At 37.8% G+C, this 14,831-nt stretch overlaps 2 protein-coding genes across 3 annotated transcripts; one reads left to right on the top strand and one right to left on the bottom strand.

Annotated features, from left to right (window-relative positions):
* Positions 1 to 1,147: 1,147 nt before the first annotated feature.
* On the bottom strand, positions 1,148 to 5,298 carry LOC130806440 (F-box/LRR-repeat protein 14). 2 transcript variants are annotated; one of them, XM_057671520.1, is made up of 3 exons: positions 5,145 to 5,292; positions 4,111 to 4,207; positions 1,148 to 2,930 (listed from the first exon to the last, which is right to left on the bottom strand). In XM_057671520.1, exon 3 carries the CDS (start codon positions 2,906 to 2,908, stop codon positions 1,508 to 1,510), a length of 1,401 nt encoding a protein of 466 aa, XP_057527503.1. In that variant the 5' UTR covers positions 2,909 to 2,930; positions 4,111 to 4,207; positions 5,145 to 5,292; the 3' UTR covers positions 1,148 to 1,507. The 2 variants fall into 2 exon arrangements, with proteins under 2 accessions (XP_057527503.1, XP_057527502.1); XM_057671519.1 differs by lacking the exon at positions 4,111 to 4,207 and having other exon boundaries at positions 1,149 to 2,930; positions 5,145 to 5,298.
* Positions 5,299 to 10,644: 5,346 nt separating this feature from the next.
* LOC130805752 (uncharacterized) lies at positions 10,645 to 13,830 on the top strand. Its single transcript, XM_057670537.1, has 4 exons — positions 10,645 to 11,061; positions 11,161 to 12,276; positions 12,412 to 12,888; positions 13,033 to 13,830. The coding sequence occupies exons 1-4, from the start codon at positions 10,645 to 10,647 to the stop codon at positions 13,828 to 13,830; spliced, it is 2,808 nt and encodes a 935-aa protein (XP_057526520.1).
* The last annotated feature ends 1,001 nt before the right edge of the window (positions 13,831 to 14,831 follow it).

Consider the following 14,831-nt stretch of genomic DNA (forward strand, 5'->3'; position numbering starts at 1 on the left):
TTTTCTGGGAAACTCTCCAATTAGTTGGAAAAGTAAGAAAAAATCAACCATCTCCAAATCTTCTTCTGAGGCAGAGTATAGAGCTATGCAACAAGTAACATCAGAGATCACTTGGTTAGTCAACTTGCTTGAGGAACTTAATGTCAATTTTTTAAAGCCAGTTACTTTACACTGTGACAATCAATCTGCAATGCAAATAGCCAAAAATCCAGTATACCATGAGAGGACAAAACACATTGAACTTGATTGTCATTTCACTAGAGAAAAGCTAACGGAAGGGCTTATTCAATTGACTTATTTGCCTACTCAAAATCAATTGGCTGATGTGCTCACAAGGATTCTTCCTCCAACTCACTTCAAAACTCTTCTTTTCAAGCTGGGAATGTTTCCACCCCCAGCTTGAGGGGGGGTGTTGGAAATAAACAGAGAATTCTGTTTTGATTCTTTTGACAGCTGGCTGCATCTTGAATATGTTTGTTATGAAGTTTGTTATTACATGTGGATAGGTTAAATTCTAGGTCCTTTTCATATAAATAGAGGTCAGCTAAGTTGTTGCAGGCATATAAAAAAATATATGTGAGATTTCTCTAACTTTGCTGAATAAGAGAACTTTCTGTTTCTCTCTCTGTTCCTTCCTTCTTCTTTCACTATATTTCTGTAATTTTCAGAACACTTCATACCAAATAACTAAAGTTTTGATTATATATTACATATGATCATTTTTTATGGAGTATTTATATTTTAGTAAAAGACAAATGGTTAGTACATATACATGCAACGAAAAAACAATATTAAAATATGCAAAAGGATTTGAAAAAAAAAACAAAAAAAAAGGATTTGTTTACAAAAGTAAAAATTTTAAAGGAAATAGATTTGTTGTTTCTAGAAATAGAAGTGAAGGTTTACTAAAAGAGAATAAGAGCACTACCTACATTGCTCTTATTAATACACAAATGCAAGTGTTCAATGCAAATTATTTGTATGTTGATTAGAGAAATCTCGTAAATTTTACCTCACTATCCCTCCTTCCTAAATCTAATCTATTTCATTTTCTTCATACCAAACGAGAGATGATAAATCCAAAATAAATAAACTTTTTTTCAATACAGTAAAAAAAAAAAAATCTTTTAAGATCTATTAGATGCCCTGAAAGAAGAGTCTAGCCGCCTTAGTAAAATCAACACCCTCAACACCCCAAACAACCATGCTTAGACCAAAAAAAAAAAAACCCCCCAAAAATAAACCCACAAAAAAATAGCATATTTTACATTGATAAAACATCAAATTTGGTGCATAAGTATAAAAGTGTACACAAACTTATGCTTGATTGTTTAGTATACCAAACTGTAACAATGAAATGGAATACTGAACAGAAACCAAGAACAACATACAATTACTCTAGTGCTACCAAGTGGCTCCCGTCTAAGTGGATTTTGGAACAACCAATATGTTTTAAAGTTTATCAGTTTCAGGCGCACGAAACGTGGGCCAAGAAAACACCATTCGATCAGTACATCCATGACAAATCTAGCTTATACGACAACGTCTTTGCCGCCCTGTGAAGACCTCTTTCAGAAACCTGAGGACAATCCTCCACAGCTAGTAAGTCCAGTTTTCCTAATCCTACTAATGGCTTAAACCCATCATCAGTCACTCCCAAGCATTTGCTAAGCCGTAAAACAGATAATCGAGGAAAATGTGCTACAAGCTGTAGGCCGTCATCAGTAATCTCTTGACATCTTACGAGCTCCAAGGTTTCGAGGCAGTGTGCTAAACGTAAAGCTTCCATTCCATCATCATTGAACGAACATACTTGGTTCAATGTGAGCTCACGAACCGGACAACTTCGAATCAAATAAAGAATACCGTCTAATGTAAACGAAGAAAAAGAAGGGAACTCCCCATCAGAAAAGGATATCTTTATGGTATCCAACTTGCGACAGTTTTCGGCTAATCCCTTCAAGCTCTCATCGGTCAATGTTATGCGGTTGCTCATCAAAAGCATCGAGAAATCTGATGGCATTCGGAGAGAAAATGATTGTAGCCCTTTTGAGGTTCGAGATAACCGAACAATGTCATTGTCTCTAAGCCCAACACACATATCCAAGTGAATCTTCTCCAAGTGCAAGCACTTGTCCAAAACACAAGCAAGACCTCTTCCCGGTCTGATGATACAATTTACTAAACTCAGTTCCGTCATATTATCACACGGAACCAATTGCTTATTCCATTTGTCGACCGCTATGCGGTCGTACAGTTTCATGTATCGGTAATTGGCGTCTACGTCAAATTTCAACTGTTTTAGTTTTTGCCAACTAAATCCGAGCTTTACCAAGTCACCTTCTCCAATAGCTCGACAATTCTTGATCGAAAGGTATTCAATATTCTCAAGCTTCCCTAAATACGCAAGCCACTCAGCACTACTGACGTTTAAGCATCGAATAAGGTGCAGAGCTTTCAGGTTCTTACAACCCACAACAACAGAAAGAATTCCACAACCCGTGATTCTCGGAGTGAAATTCAATTTCAAGGACGAGAGTTTTGAACACGCGGCCAAGTAACCGATACCAGCATCTGTAATGAAGGTGCAGTAACTAAAAGTCAGATCTGTAAGAGAAGGGCAGTTGTTTGACAGAGCAAGTAGCCCGTGATCATCCAACTGTTTGCCCAATTTGGACATCCACTCAGAGTAAAGAATTTCTACTCTCATTAGGTTAGGAAACCTGTTGCATAGAATGTTTAAAGCTTTATTGGCTGGGTTCAGACCACAACCCACACGAAGAGATAGCCTCTGCTCATTCTCAAGCTCATAGAAACGCTTGCAGGTTAAAGATACAGAGTTCCTATCTGCAGTTTTCGTTAGCCTCCTTAGGATTTCCCATATCAATTGATCAGGCAAAGTATCCATAACAGCGGTGGATGCAGGGTTTCTGTAAAGAAAGAAAAATCATAACTATATACATCTTTATTTCAACTATACATATTTTTAAGTACACAATACCATAAAAACAATACACTCATTTTCCTAGAGAAAAACTATATAATAAATGGAAACTAAACCAACTAAACCAAGTTAGTTTCAAGTACGTATATTACAAGTAAAAGTCAAGAATTTGAAAGGTGAAGATCTAGACTAAACACCTTGATAGAGCAAATGATAAAAATCAGGTTAAGAAAAATTTAGAACTAACACTATGTTTAGATAGCAAATTAGGAGAGAAAAGAAAGGAAAGGAAGGTGAAGAGAAGGAAGGGAAAGGAAGGGGAGGGGTAAGGAGAAAGAGTGTGTATCTTTTTTGTTTAGAAGGAAAGGGAAGGGAAATGGAAGGAAAACAAGTGTTCTCCCTCCAAATCTTTCCACCTTAGGAGAAATTGTATTCTTAATAAAACTTTTTCATATTTTCCCTCCAAACCGCCCCTCCAAATCCCTTCCCTCCCATTTTGTTATCTAAACAAGGAATTTTTCGTCCCTCTAGATCCTTATCTTTCCATTCCCTTTGTTTCCTTCAATCCAAATGCACTCTAAAGGAATCATAACAAGAAGAGACTAGATTAGGGAGGTGGAAATTTCCTTTAAATAATTTACCTTTAGACTATAAACTCAAAATGGAAAAGTTGTATTCAAGAGGTTTCCTATTTCTATAACCTTAGTTTAATATGGCTCTAACGAATGCTTTGCAATGTTTGGATCTTGCACTCATTTGAACACCAAACTCACGGATTTTCCAAGAGGTTTCCTCTTACTATAACCTTAGATTAATGTGGCTCTCGACCTCAATAAATGTATGTCCTACTAATTAAAACAAGAAATTCATGGTATATATAACCAAGAAATAAAATCAGGTGAATTTCAAATAATATGCAAACAAGAGCATAAGCTCGTCCAAGCACACAAAGATCTTGTTTGAGCATTTGAACTTGAGCAAGAAATTAAGCCCTTCGAAACAAGCACTCGACTAAATGTGAAGATGCTTTCCAAGCACAGCATTTGCTCACCAAGGAAAGAAAAATGCTTGCTATAGTAATACATCTCCTGCATCAGTGAGTGCTTGTACAGCTTGCTTGTTCGAAGTTCGAACAATAACTTTGCTCGCTAAAAGTAGAACATTACTTGTCATGTAGCTTGTTCAAGATGCAATGACGCTCGTTTCAGGGTCTTAGCCTAGCACCTAACATCAAGCCATCAATAGCAAGCCTCCAAAGCGCTCCTATAGATACATAACATCATAACGGTAGTTCGCAACAACAAAAATGGCCGATAGGAATTACTATTGAGTCACGTTTCTCAACAATACTCAACCTTGATGAAATAAACTAACTCCGCCAAAAGCACAATTAACAATCTTCAAAACACCATACATACAACAATCTCCAAAAAACCATACATACACAATAAATGAACCTGAATCCTCCTGTAAATGGAGTTAACACAATATAGCTAATATCAACCAACCAAGCTAAAGCAAAGCTCAAACTTTGAAGGCGTCAATGACTTTATCAACATATTCATTGTCTAATCCAAACAATGCATATTGCCCAAGAACACTTTGCCACTAACAATTGTACCTCTAGAAAATTTTGAACTTGGGTTTGAGTGTTTTCGAGTGATTTATTGGATTAAAACTAGCCTATTTTATTCGACATGGCAACAACAATATTCTCAAGCAATTCGAGTGTTCAGTTTCGGATAGAGATCATAGCCTCCAAGAAGGTAACTCAATAAATATATTGATGATCCCATCTCAATTCCTTACTCTCTATAAATAGTTTATTCAGCTCTGTAACAATTAACATTCCCTTTTGATATTCTCTTACATTTCCTTCTATATTCTCCATTCTTTAGTTTCTATTTGATTCCTTCTTTGGTGTTTCCTAGCTTTTCATGGTTCATTGCATACACAAACATCACAACCATACTTGTTTGAACAGCCGAAAGAGACAACGACAAAATCAAATAAGTAAGCAGCTGCAAAGTCATTTATCAAACACGATTGCAAGGGTCAACACTCAACATCAACAAATAAGCCAATCTAAACCCAGAAAAACCAATTAATTATAAATATTGATATGAAATATGAATTAAATTGAAAAAGTAAAATCCATAAGAAATGATAACTTAAACTATGTATCTGATTAGGGATTTACCTGATTAACGATTGGGAATTTCTATGTCAAATTGCCCGGAAGATTTGGAGAAAGAGATGAAAAGAAGGAATCTGAAGGGATATCATTTACACAGTATGAAAAGAAATGGTGGAAGAGATATTTTTGGAGATATCACTACCTGATTGAAATCGGTTATAAAGGTTAGCCCAGGCCCCAGGGTTTGGACACATAATATAGTTTAAGAGACACCACGTCTTATATGATACCGTCTCATGAGTACAACTCATATAAGCTGCTTAATTAATATCTTTTTAAAAAATTATTCAGAATATTTCTACATATTGTCCATCTGCTATTAATAATTTATATTACTAATTATTTTTAAATAATCCAACCTTTGTATATTATTTGTTGACAACACCCCTTTTCACATTTTAATCGGCTACTGTAGGAACTTACTAGCCGTTACACTCACTTCTTCTTCCCCTTTATACTTCTTCGTTGATCTAATCCTACTCCTCTTTAGTGATAGAAACCTATAATATCCGGTTATAATGTGAAAATGGGTACTGTAACTAAATAATATACAAAGGTTGGATTATTTAAAAATAACCCATAAGTAGGAATTATTCAAGCAGATGGACAATATGTGGGGATTATTCTATACAATTTTTCCTAAATTAAATTGTTTCACGTATCAAACCAAATATTTAGTTAAGACTCAAGACATATTAAACCAATATTGAGTCAATCCATATTAAATTGTTTCAAAATAGAACAGTCTTAATAAATACAGTCCGTTGTTTGAGACCGTCTCATGGTGATACGAACTCAAAACAAGAAGCCTATAAACAAGTTCTATTGTTGCGCTATTTAACCCAAATATAAGGAGTATATAATTTGTCCTAAGAGATGGTGAACTCGCATTTATAAGCTTTCTGTACCTGTTTGGCCCGGGATTTCAAGTAATTTGTCTTTTCGACAAATTTCTATAATGAGATGGTCCGGTGAAAGTGTTTTTATTAGGCCGAGTCAATATATAATTACTATTTTAAAGTAATTAAAAGTGTAGTTTTAAAGTGAAAATTTTTTATAGTCTTAGAATGATCATTTATAACTTTAAAGTGATTACTTATAATATTAAAAAATAATCAAGTAGATAATGAAGCTTATCATATAGACTCGTCTCATACAAAATTAGTTGCATCTTGTTTTGGATTAGGTTAGTGTTTTCACAAATTTTCAAATAAGGTAATCTCGCAGTAAAGCCTATTTTTATTAAGATGACTTTATTTATACTTATTGTTTTAAAGCAGTTACTAATAAAGTCATCATTTATAATCTTAAAGTGACTATTATAACTTTAACATGATTTCTTGCAGTTTTTAATGTCCTAAATAATTATGGAAAATTCTATATGGTAACCCTAAGGTATTGACTTTTTCACGTGTTAACCAAAGTTTTTTTAAAATTCACACAGTAACCCTGATGTTTACCCAATTAAACCTTCATAACCTTTTTACCCAAAAAACATTTGGAAACCGTTTATCAATTAGGATACCATATTTTTTAGATTCAAATTTCGAAAATCATTCCAAATATCACATTTTTCCTAATTTCCTAACTCTAGTTCTCCGGTTTCTCTAATTTTTCAACCTCTCATTTACTAACCCTAATTCCTAAATTTTTCAAAGTTTAACAATACCGTTGCTTCCAAGTAAATTTGAAAATGAAAATGAAAATACAATTATAAACATGGAATCACAATGAAAATCAGTTCTGAAAAAAAAAATCCAATAGAATGAAAGCTAAAAACCAAAATGAAAATCAATAGACGGTCTTCGAATTCAAGAACGTTTAGTGAAAATTCTAAATTAAAAGACAAAAAAAACGGAAAAAAATTAAAAACTTGTAAGAGATGAAAACCAAAACTTCAGTCTTAGAATTACAGAGAACAAAAGTCCCCTACAAAGTTAGGATTTGAGAGGTAAAGTTAATAGGAATTGGATGCTTAAACAGATATTGTTATGAAATTTGTAAAATTTAGACGTTGTTGCCAAAAATGGCGGATCCAGAACTCAATTTCAGTGACAGAATAAATGGTATAGAAATAATTCATTTAAAATATTTCAAACATACCTAGATTAAAGAATTATCAAAAATAATAATATTTTCGATTCAAAATTATCAATTACAAAATTAGCATATACTTTTATAATAAATTTATTGTGTTAGGAATGTATATATGGACCTATTAAAGTATGGTATATATCAATTAACTATAATTCGCGCCTCACTAGTTTTATTAATCCACATGCGTTTGCATTATAGATATAATCAATCAATACTAAGATAATCAATAATAATGTTTAAGCTCAATTGGTAAGATGCATATGTCAACAATCTTTGAGGTTAGGTTGTGGGATTAATCCTTGCTAACTAAAATTTTTTTAAAATTAGGTGAGTGTCCTCAAGTGCGGGCGGGTGAGCCCCTTGGCTCCGCCCTTGGTTGCTACCATGAGGAAAAAATTTTAAAAAGTATTACGATTCGCATTTCGCCAAACCACAATGTTACCATGTAGAATTTTCCTTCTTTTTTTTTACTATCAATTGATAAACTTTATATATTTGAGACTTCAACTATCAACTTACATATTTAGTTCAGTTTAATTGAAAGCCCTAACGGCCTGTTTGGTAGGTGAAAGTAACGGAGGTAATAGGAATGAAAAATTAGTGTAATTTTAGTTGAAAAATTTTTTGGTTACCTTCATTGTCATGCAATACCATTAGGAGAAGTGATATTAGGTAGTAATAAAAATTTACAAACACAAAAATTTTTTGTGATCAAAATTTCATCACTATGAGAATGATATATAACTTTTGATGAAATTTTACACTATAAATCATTCTAATTCCCACTATTTAGTACCACTAACCAAACGGGCCGTAAATATATTATATGATGATGTATAATTTTAACTATTAACACAATGCAATTATAATTTAAATAATATGCAAATTAAACCATCAGTTAGAAAATTAGGCAGTATAGTAGTTGAGATCATTACATTCTTCCTGTTAATACAACTATCCAAGAAAAGCCACAGAATAAGTCTAGAGACTAGAGAGAAGGAAACAACTTTGGAAATATCTATGATGGAAAAACCCTAATGATCTGTGATGAACCGCCTTTTGCTTACTTTTTGAAATGCTTCTTCTGATCATTATTTAACATTTATCCTGAGCTTCATATACCATAAAAATAGACAGAAGTTTCAAAATTAATTAATAATATAATTCGAAATAAATTAAGATTATGTTTGGAAACAAATAATTCATTTAAATTCTAGATTTCATAATAATATCATAAAGAAAGAATTTTAAAAATAATAAGGTTTGAAAAATCATTCTTAAATTCTAAATTTTAACTACTTTTAAAACAATGGTGAAATTGACTCAAATTCAAAATTAAATTTCATCGATTTCTCAAATAAACATTAAATTCTAGTTAATCATAGATTTTCAAATAAAATTATTGTTCCCAAACATAGCATAGTAAACTAATTAGCTGATTTAATGAGTATTATCAAGCCCCTTTTTAGGATTTTGATGGTCTAAGCGCAAGCTTAATATAAGGCATTAACAAATATACCATATTTTATTGCCTCAATGTCATTAATTGACTTTTACCTATTGTGAGAACTCGATAGCATAACCATTGCTCATATATCAATATATTAAAACTTTTTTTTTGGCACATGAAACTAAATCTTGAATTTAATCCCCTTCCGCCCTATCCCAAACAGGGCGCCGAAGTATTATTTGTTGGAATGACTTATTCTAAATCCATAAACTAAAGATGGTGTGTGCATACTTTATAAGTTATTAGAACCTTTCCTTGTCATAAGATTTTAGGATGCTATTTATTTGTCTTATGAAGTATGTGCACATTGTGTTTTCCGAATTACATACTAGCATTATAGTGTAAAAATAAGGCCACATCGCATCGGTTGCATTATAAAGGTTTTCAAAACAAACAAGTTGATATTTCCCGCATCATAAAAAGTATAAGAAAACGCATTTTAGACCGTGTGTTACGATAACTACATCATTCCCTTTACCGCTATCCAGATTATTTTCCACATTATTTTTACACATTGATAATAAGTTCAGCTCAATTTAATATTATTAATGAAAATTGAAGACTGGGATAGCGCCATTGTCAAGCAGCTCAATAATGAGATGATCTTCCTCCTGAATGGCACGCTCTTTATAGAAGGAAGCCTTGCAGAAAATGTAGTGATTACGAGCATCATCATCATCATCATCATCTATGGATTTTTTGCACCTAAATTTCATCTTACTCAACTTTCCCTTAACATCTCTTAACTTGCAATTACACCATCTATTTGTCAGTCCATTATCCCTAGCAAATTCCAAAGGCACTCTCTGCATATAGTATATAATATAAATCTAAATTGATACAATAGAATTAAATCTAAATTATAGATTTATTTAAATGATAAATTGATTTAATAGTTTATGAAATTTTTATTTGTTGTTATGGTATCATTTATTTAATTTATTCATTTATTTAATTTATTAACGTCATATTACTTAAATACCCTTTGACCTTTTGTGTTGACTTTGACTTTCGGTCAACGGGCTTTTTCTGGATTCCCCATCTTCCTTGAATGGCCCGTGGACTAATTATCTTTAAAAACCCTAACTTCCCATAAGGGAATGACCATCAAGTTGACTCACTTCCCCACTCTCCCACAATGCATGGCTCCCCTTACTTGGTAACTTCCCACCTCCCCTCAATTGCATGGTAATCCTTCTTCCATGGGAACTAATTACCCATGTCTCCCATGATCTTCAACTCCCACTCTCTGATGTAACTTCCTCCTTGAGCATTATAAAAAGGAACAGCCATCAGAGAAAGAGAGGCATCTGAAAATAATCCTTTTACGCATCCTCGCTCATACTCCACTTCATTAGCCTACCAACATTCCAATAACATCACCCATTGCATCTTTTGGTATTCATTCTCTAATCACTAATTCCATATTCTCACATCCACGTTCTAACTTGAGCGTCGGAGGGGTTTTCCGGGAGATCACCCCCCGGACAAGGCTAACGTGTTGTTTCGCAGGAATTCGAGTCGCTTCCTCCCACGAGTCGCTCCTCTTGATCACACTTCCACCTAACCTCCGGGTATTTTAAGTGTCTTTTGCACTTCCTCGTTTCATCACCGAAATAGTTTGGCGCCGTCTGTGGGGAGGTAAACAAAAAGTCATGGCTCCTAAGAAGAATCCCACACAAACCGCAACCGTGCATAGCACAGATACAGACACTTCCGCGGGTCACGCTAACAATCAAGCCGTGACTCGTCGTGATCTGGACATGCTAGCACGCAACCTTACTGTCGCTTTTACTGAACAGCTACGCGCCGTCATCAGTAATACTCCCACTCAACATTTATACCACGGAAGGGGAATCCAGAACGCGCAATTTGTTAGACGGGGGAAACGACCCGATGTTTAATCGAAACAGAAGGGACATTTTCTTTGCCGTTCGAGACAAATTGCCAACTCCACCTCCCACTACCACTCCTTCCGACAGGCGCAATTACAATCTGTGGTGTGACTACCACAAGGAGCACGGCCATACCTTGGCCCAATGTCGCGAACTCAAACGTATCCTGCATCAACTGGCCGAGGAAGGAAAGCTTTCCAGGTTCCTCAACAGGAGGGACTATGAGGCGGGAAGAGAAGCGAACCGAAGGCCGTGGAATCAAAGACGCGGATCCCCAAAAAGGGAAGAGGCGAGGCACGAAAATTCCCACACGCAAGGGACCATCAACGTGATTTTCGGAGGATATACTGAGGAATATCCTACCTTTTGCGCCGCGAAAGATAGCGTCCACACTCTGCTAAAGGGACCTCCATTAACCGTATCCAGAGGACCGATTATGAAATTCGATGCCACGACCTCACAAACACTGCAACAGCCCCATACTGACCCTCTGGTGGTCACCCTCAAAATTGGACAGATGAAAGTCAAAAGGGTACTCGTGGATACAGGAAGCACGGCCGATCTCATTACAATGAAGTGCTTAAGAAAAATGAAGTTTGAGGAAAAGCACTTACAACCCCTAGATAAGCCGCTGATCGGGTTTGGGGGAAGTCAGGTCATTCTGCTAGGAACGATCATTCTCCCCGTGCGCGTAGGAGAAAGAAATGAAAGTAGGTCCATGCCCATACGCTTCACGGTAGTGGATCTCACTTTCCCCTACAACGCCATCATGGGACTTCCCCTCATTAACAAAATCAAAGCTGCCATCTTCCCTCATCAACTCTTGTTGCAATTCGAGCGGGATGATGGGCAAGTAGGCATCCTCAAGGGAGATCAGGTAACGGCCCGCCAATGCCTCATAAACACTCTGAAGCGCGGACATTCCGCGACACTCGCCAAAAGGGAAAGGGAAGATCAAGACGCTCCCGCTGTCATGAGCGTGTATATGGAAAACCCTAGCACACATGAAAGGCCTCGCCCCATAGAAAGATACGAGGAAGTAGACATGTTCGAGGGAAAGCAAGTCAAGATAGGGAAAGATCTTCCTGGTACGATTAAGCAAGAAATCGTGGCCACCATTGCTGAGTTCCGCGACGTCTTCGCCTTCAGCACGGAAGAAATGCCTGGCATCTCTACTAGCGTCATGTGTCATAAACTTGACATAAGACCAGGCCACAAACCAGTGAAGCAAAAGCTGCGGCATCAAGGAAAAGAGCGGACCGAGGCCGCCAAAGAAGAAGTTGAAAAATTGTTGAGAGCCGGATTTATTAGAGAATGCAAATACTCTGATTGGCTATCCAATGTCGTCCTCGTGAAGAAACCAAATGGCAAATGGAGGATGTGCGTCGATTTCACGGATTTGAATAAAGCATGTCCCAAGGACGACTATCCACTCCCAAAAATAGATCGCCTGGTGGACTCCACAGCAGGCCATGCGCTATTAAGTTTCATGGATGCCAATGCCGGATATCATCAGATTCAATTGGCGCCGGAGGACCAACCACACACGGCCTTCATTACTAGCATGGGTGTCTATTGCTACAAAGTCATGCCCTTCGGGTTAAAAAATGCTGGAGCCACTTATCAGAGAATGGTAAACAAGGTTTTCCAATCTCAGATTGGACGGAATTTAGAGGTATACGTGGATGACATGATAACAAAGAGCAAGCACGCAACTTAGCACGCCGCGGACTTGCGTGAAACGTTCAATACCCTCCGTAAACACCAGATGAAGCTCAATCCGGACAAGTGCGTATTCGGGGTCACCGGAGGAAAGTGTCTCGGCTTCTTGGTAAACGAACGGGGCATCGAGGCAAATCCAGACAAGATTCATGCCATTCAGAACATGAGATCCCCCACCTCCGTAAAAGAAGTACAAAAGCTCACGGGGTGTATAGCTGCTCTGGGAAGATTTCTTTCAAAGTCCGCGGACAAATGCTTGCCTTTCTTCAAAACGATAAAGCAACAGAAATTCGAATGGACCGCGGAAGCAGAAGAGTCTTTCCGCCAGCTTAAGGAACACCTATCGGCCTTGCCAAAACTAGTTTCGCCCATCAACGGGGAAAAGCTAGTCTTATATGTCTCTGTCTCCGAATACTCGTTATCCGGAGTGCTTGTGGCGGAAAGGGAAAAGAAGCAGCTCCCAGTATACTATGTGAGTCATGCATTCCGTGGCTCGGAAGGGAACTATTGCGAAGTGGAAAAGGTCATATTTGCAATAGTGATGGCCAGCAGGAAATTGAAGCCATACTTTCAGTCCAACCAGATCATTGTCCGGACTGATCAACCTTTAAAAAAGATTCTTGAAGGGAAAAACAAGTCGAGCCGCGTCACAGATTGGGCAAACCAGCTAGCAGATTTCGTCATCGAGTACGAACCTCGAACGGCAATTAAAGCACAAGCCTTGGCTGACTTTATTGCTGAAAGCACTTCCCCCCCTCCTGCTGAACTTAATCAAGAATGGAAATTGTATGTAGACGGGTCTTCAACACAATCGGCGAGTGGGGCCGGGCTCCTCATTGTGTCTTCCGCCGGGGTCCGTATGGAAAGGGCGGTCAGATTCGAGTTCGCGGCATCCAACAATGAGGCCGAATACGAAGCATTACTGATGGGGCTGAAAATCTGCTATGAGGCAGGGGCTAAAGAATTGGCCGCATTCTCTGACTCCCAATTAATAGTGGGGCAAGTAAACGGGGAATTCGAGGCTAAAGATGATAGCATGAAAATGTATCTGCAGCAAGTGAAGGACTTTGTTCCAAAGTTTGATAAGTTCACGTTGGAGCACATTCCACGATCCCAAAATGCCCAAGCCGATTCCCTAGCAAAACTTGCCAGCTCAGCAGATACTTCCGCGGCTCGAGATATAATCTGGGAAGTGCTCCCTAACCCCAGCATCAATTTCATGGTCAATACCATCGACAGATCCGAAACATGGATGGGCCCATACGTGAAGTACTTGCAAGATCAAATGCTCCCCCGAGACGAGAATCAGGCCAAAATGCTCCAGAAGAAGGCCAAATGGTTCGAACTTCACGAAGGAACGCTCTATAAAAAGTCATACACACATCCCCTTCTGAAATGTGTTGCTCCTGAAGAAGGAAACTATATCCTACGCGAAATACATGAGGGTGGATGCGGAATACACTAGGGAGTGCGAACTATCATTAGCAAAGTCCTTAGGAGTGGATATTATTGGCCTTCACTCCGGAAAGACGCGGAAGAACTGATCCAACGGTGTCCTGAATGTCAGTATCACTCAAAGATAGGGAGTAAGCCCTCTAATTACTTGACCGTCTTGCAAGCCGTCCTGCCCTTCGACAAGTGGGGTATGGATCTCCTCGGCCCCTTTCCACCAGCAAAGGGGCAGCGCAAGTTCATCATTGTGGCTATTGATTACTTCACCAAGTATGTAGAAGCAGAGGCTCTTAGTTCAATCACAGACAAGCAAGTCTGTCAGTTCTTATGGCGGAACATCATCACAAGATACGGCATACCCCGGGTGATCATAACAGATAATGGAAGGCAATTTGTCAGCAAGAACACCATCGAGTATTGCGACAAATTCCACATCCAAATCAGATTTAGTTCTGTCTCCAGGCCGCAAACTAATGGTCAAGTCGAGTCCGCCAACAAGGAGATACTAAATGGTATCAAAAAGAAGATAGAAGGGGTCAAGGGCAATTTGGATGAAGAACTACCCGGAATCTTATGGGGCAGTCGAACCACCGTCAAAGAGGCCACGGGGCACACACCGTTCTCTTTAGTGTACGGATCCGAAGCCGTACTTCCAGTGGAAATAGGAGTACCCTCTACAAGGGTCACCTACTACTCGTACGACGAGAACGAAGAAGGAAAAAGAGCAAACTTAGACCTACTACCAGAGACAAGAGAAAATGCACTACTAAGATCGATGCCCCAAAAGCAGAGGATAATTCGTAGCTTCAACCGCCATGTCAAAACAAGACGTATTCAGGTCAATGATCTCGTCCTCCGTAAAGTCGAAGCTACTGGGAAGATAGTTGAAAAAGAAAGTTAGGGGCCAACTGGGACGGACCTTTCAAAGTCACCCGCGTCATCAAACCAGGAACGTTCGAACTAGAAGACATGAAAGGGAAAAAACTACCCCGTCCATGGAATGGAGACCACTTA

The sequence above is a fragment of the Amaranthus tricolor genome, chromosome 2, assembly GCF_026212465.1.
Source record: "Amaranthus tricolor cultivar Red isolate AtriRed21 chromosome 2, ASM2621246v1, whole genome shotgun sequence".
Classification (NCBI taxonomy): domain Eukaryota; kingdom Viridiplantae; phylum Streptophyta; class Magnoliopsida; order Caryophyllales; family Amaranthaceae; genus Amaranthus; species Amaranthus tricolor.

Coding starts and splice junctions, on each gene's coding strand:
- LOC130806440 (XM_057671520.1), bottom strand. CDS start 2,908: ATGGATACTTTGCCTGATCAATTGATATGGGAAATCCTAAGGAGGCTA.
- LOC130805752 (XM_057670537.1), top strand. CDS start 10,645: ATGTTTAATCGAAACAGAAGGGACATTTTCTTTGCCGTTCGAGACAAA. Junction 11,062..11,160: donor TAAAGGGACCTCCATTAACC/GTATCCAGAGGA, acceptor AAAATTGGACAG/ATGAAAGTCAAAAGGGTACT. Junction 12,277..12,411: donor GAGCCACTTATCAGAGAATG/GTAAACAAGGTT, acceptor CGTAAACACCAG/ATGAAGCTCAATCCGGACAA.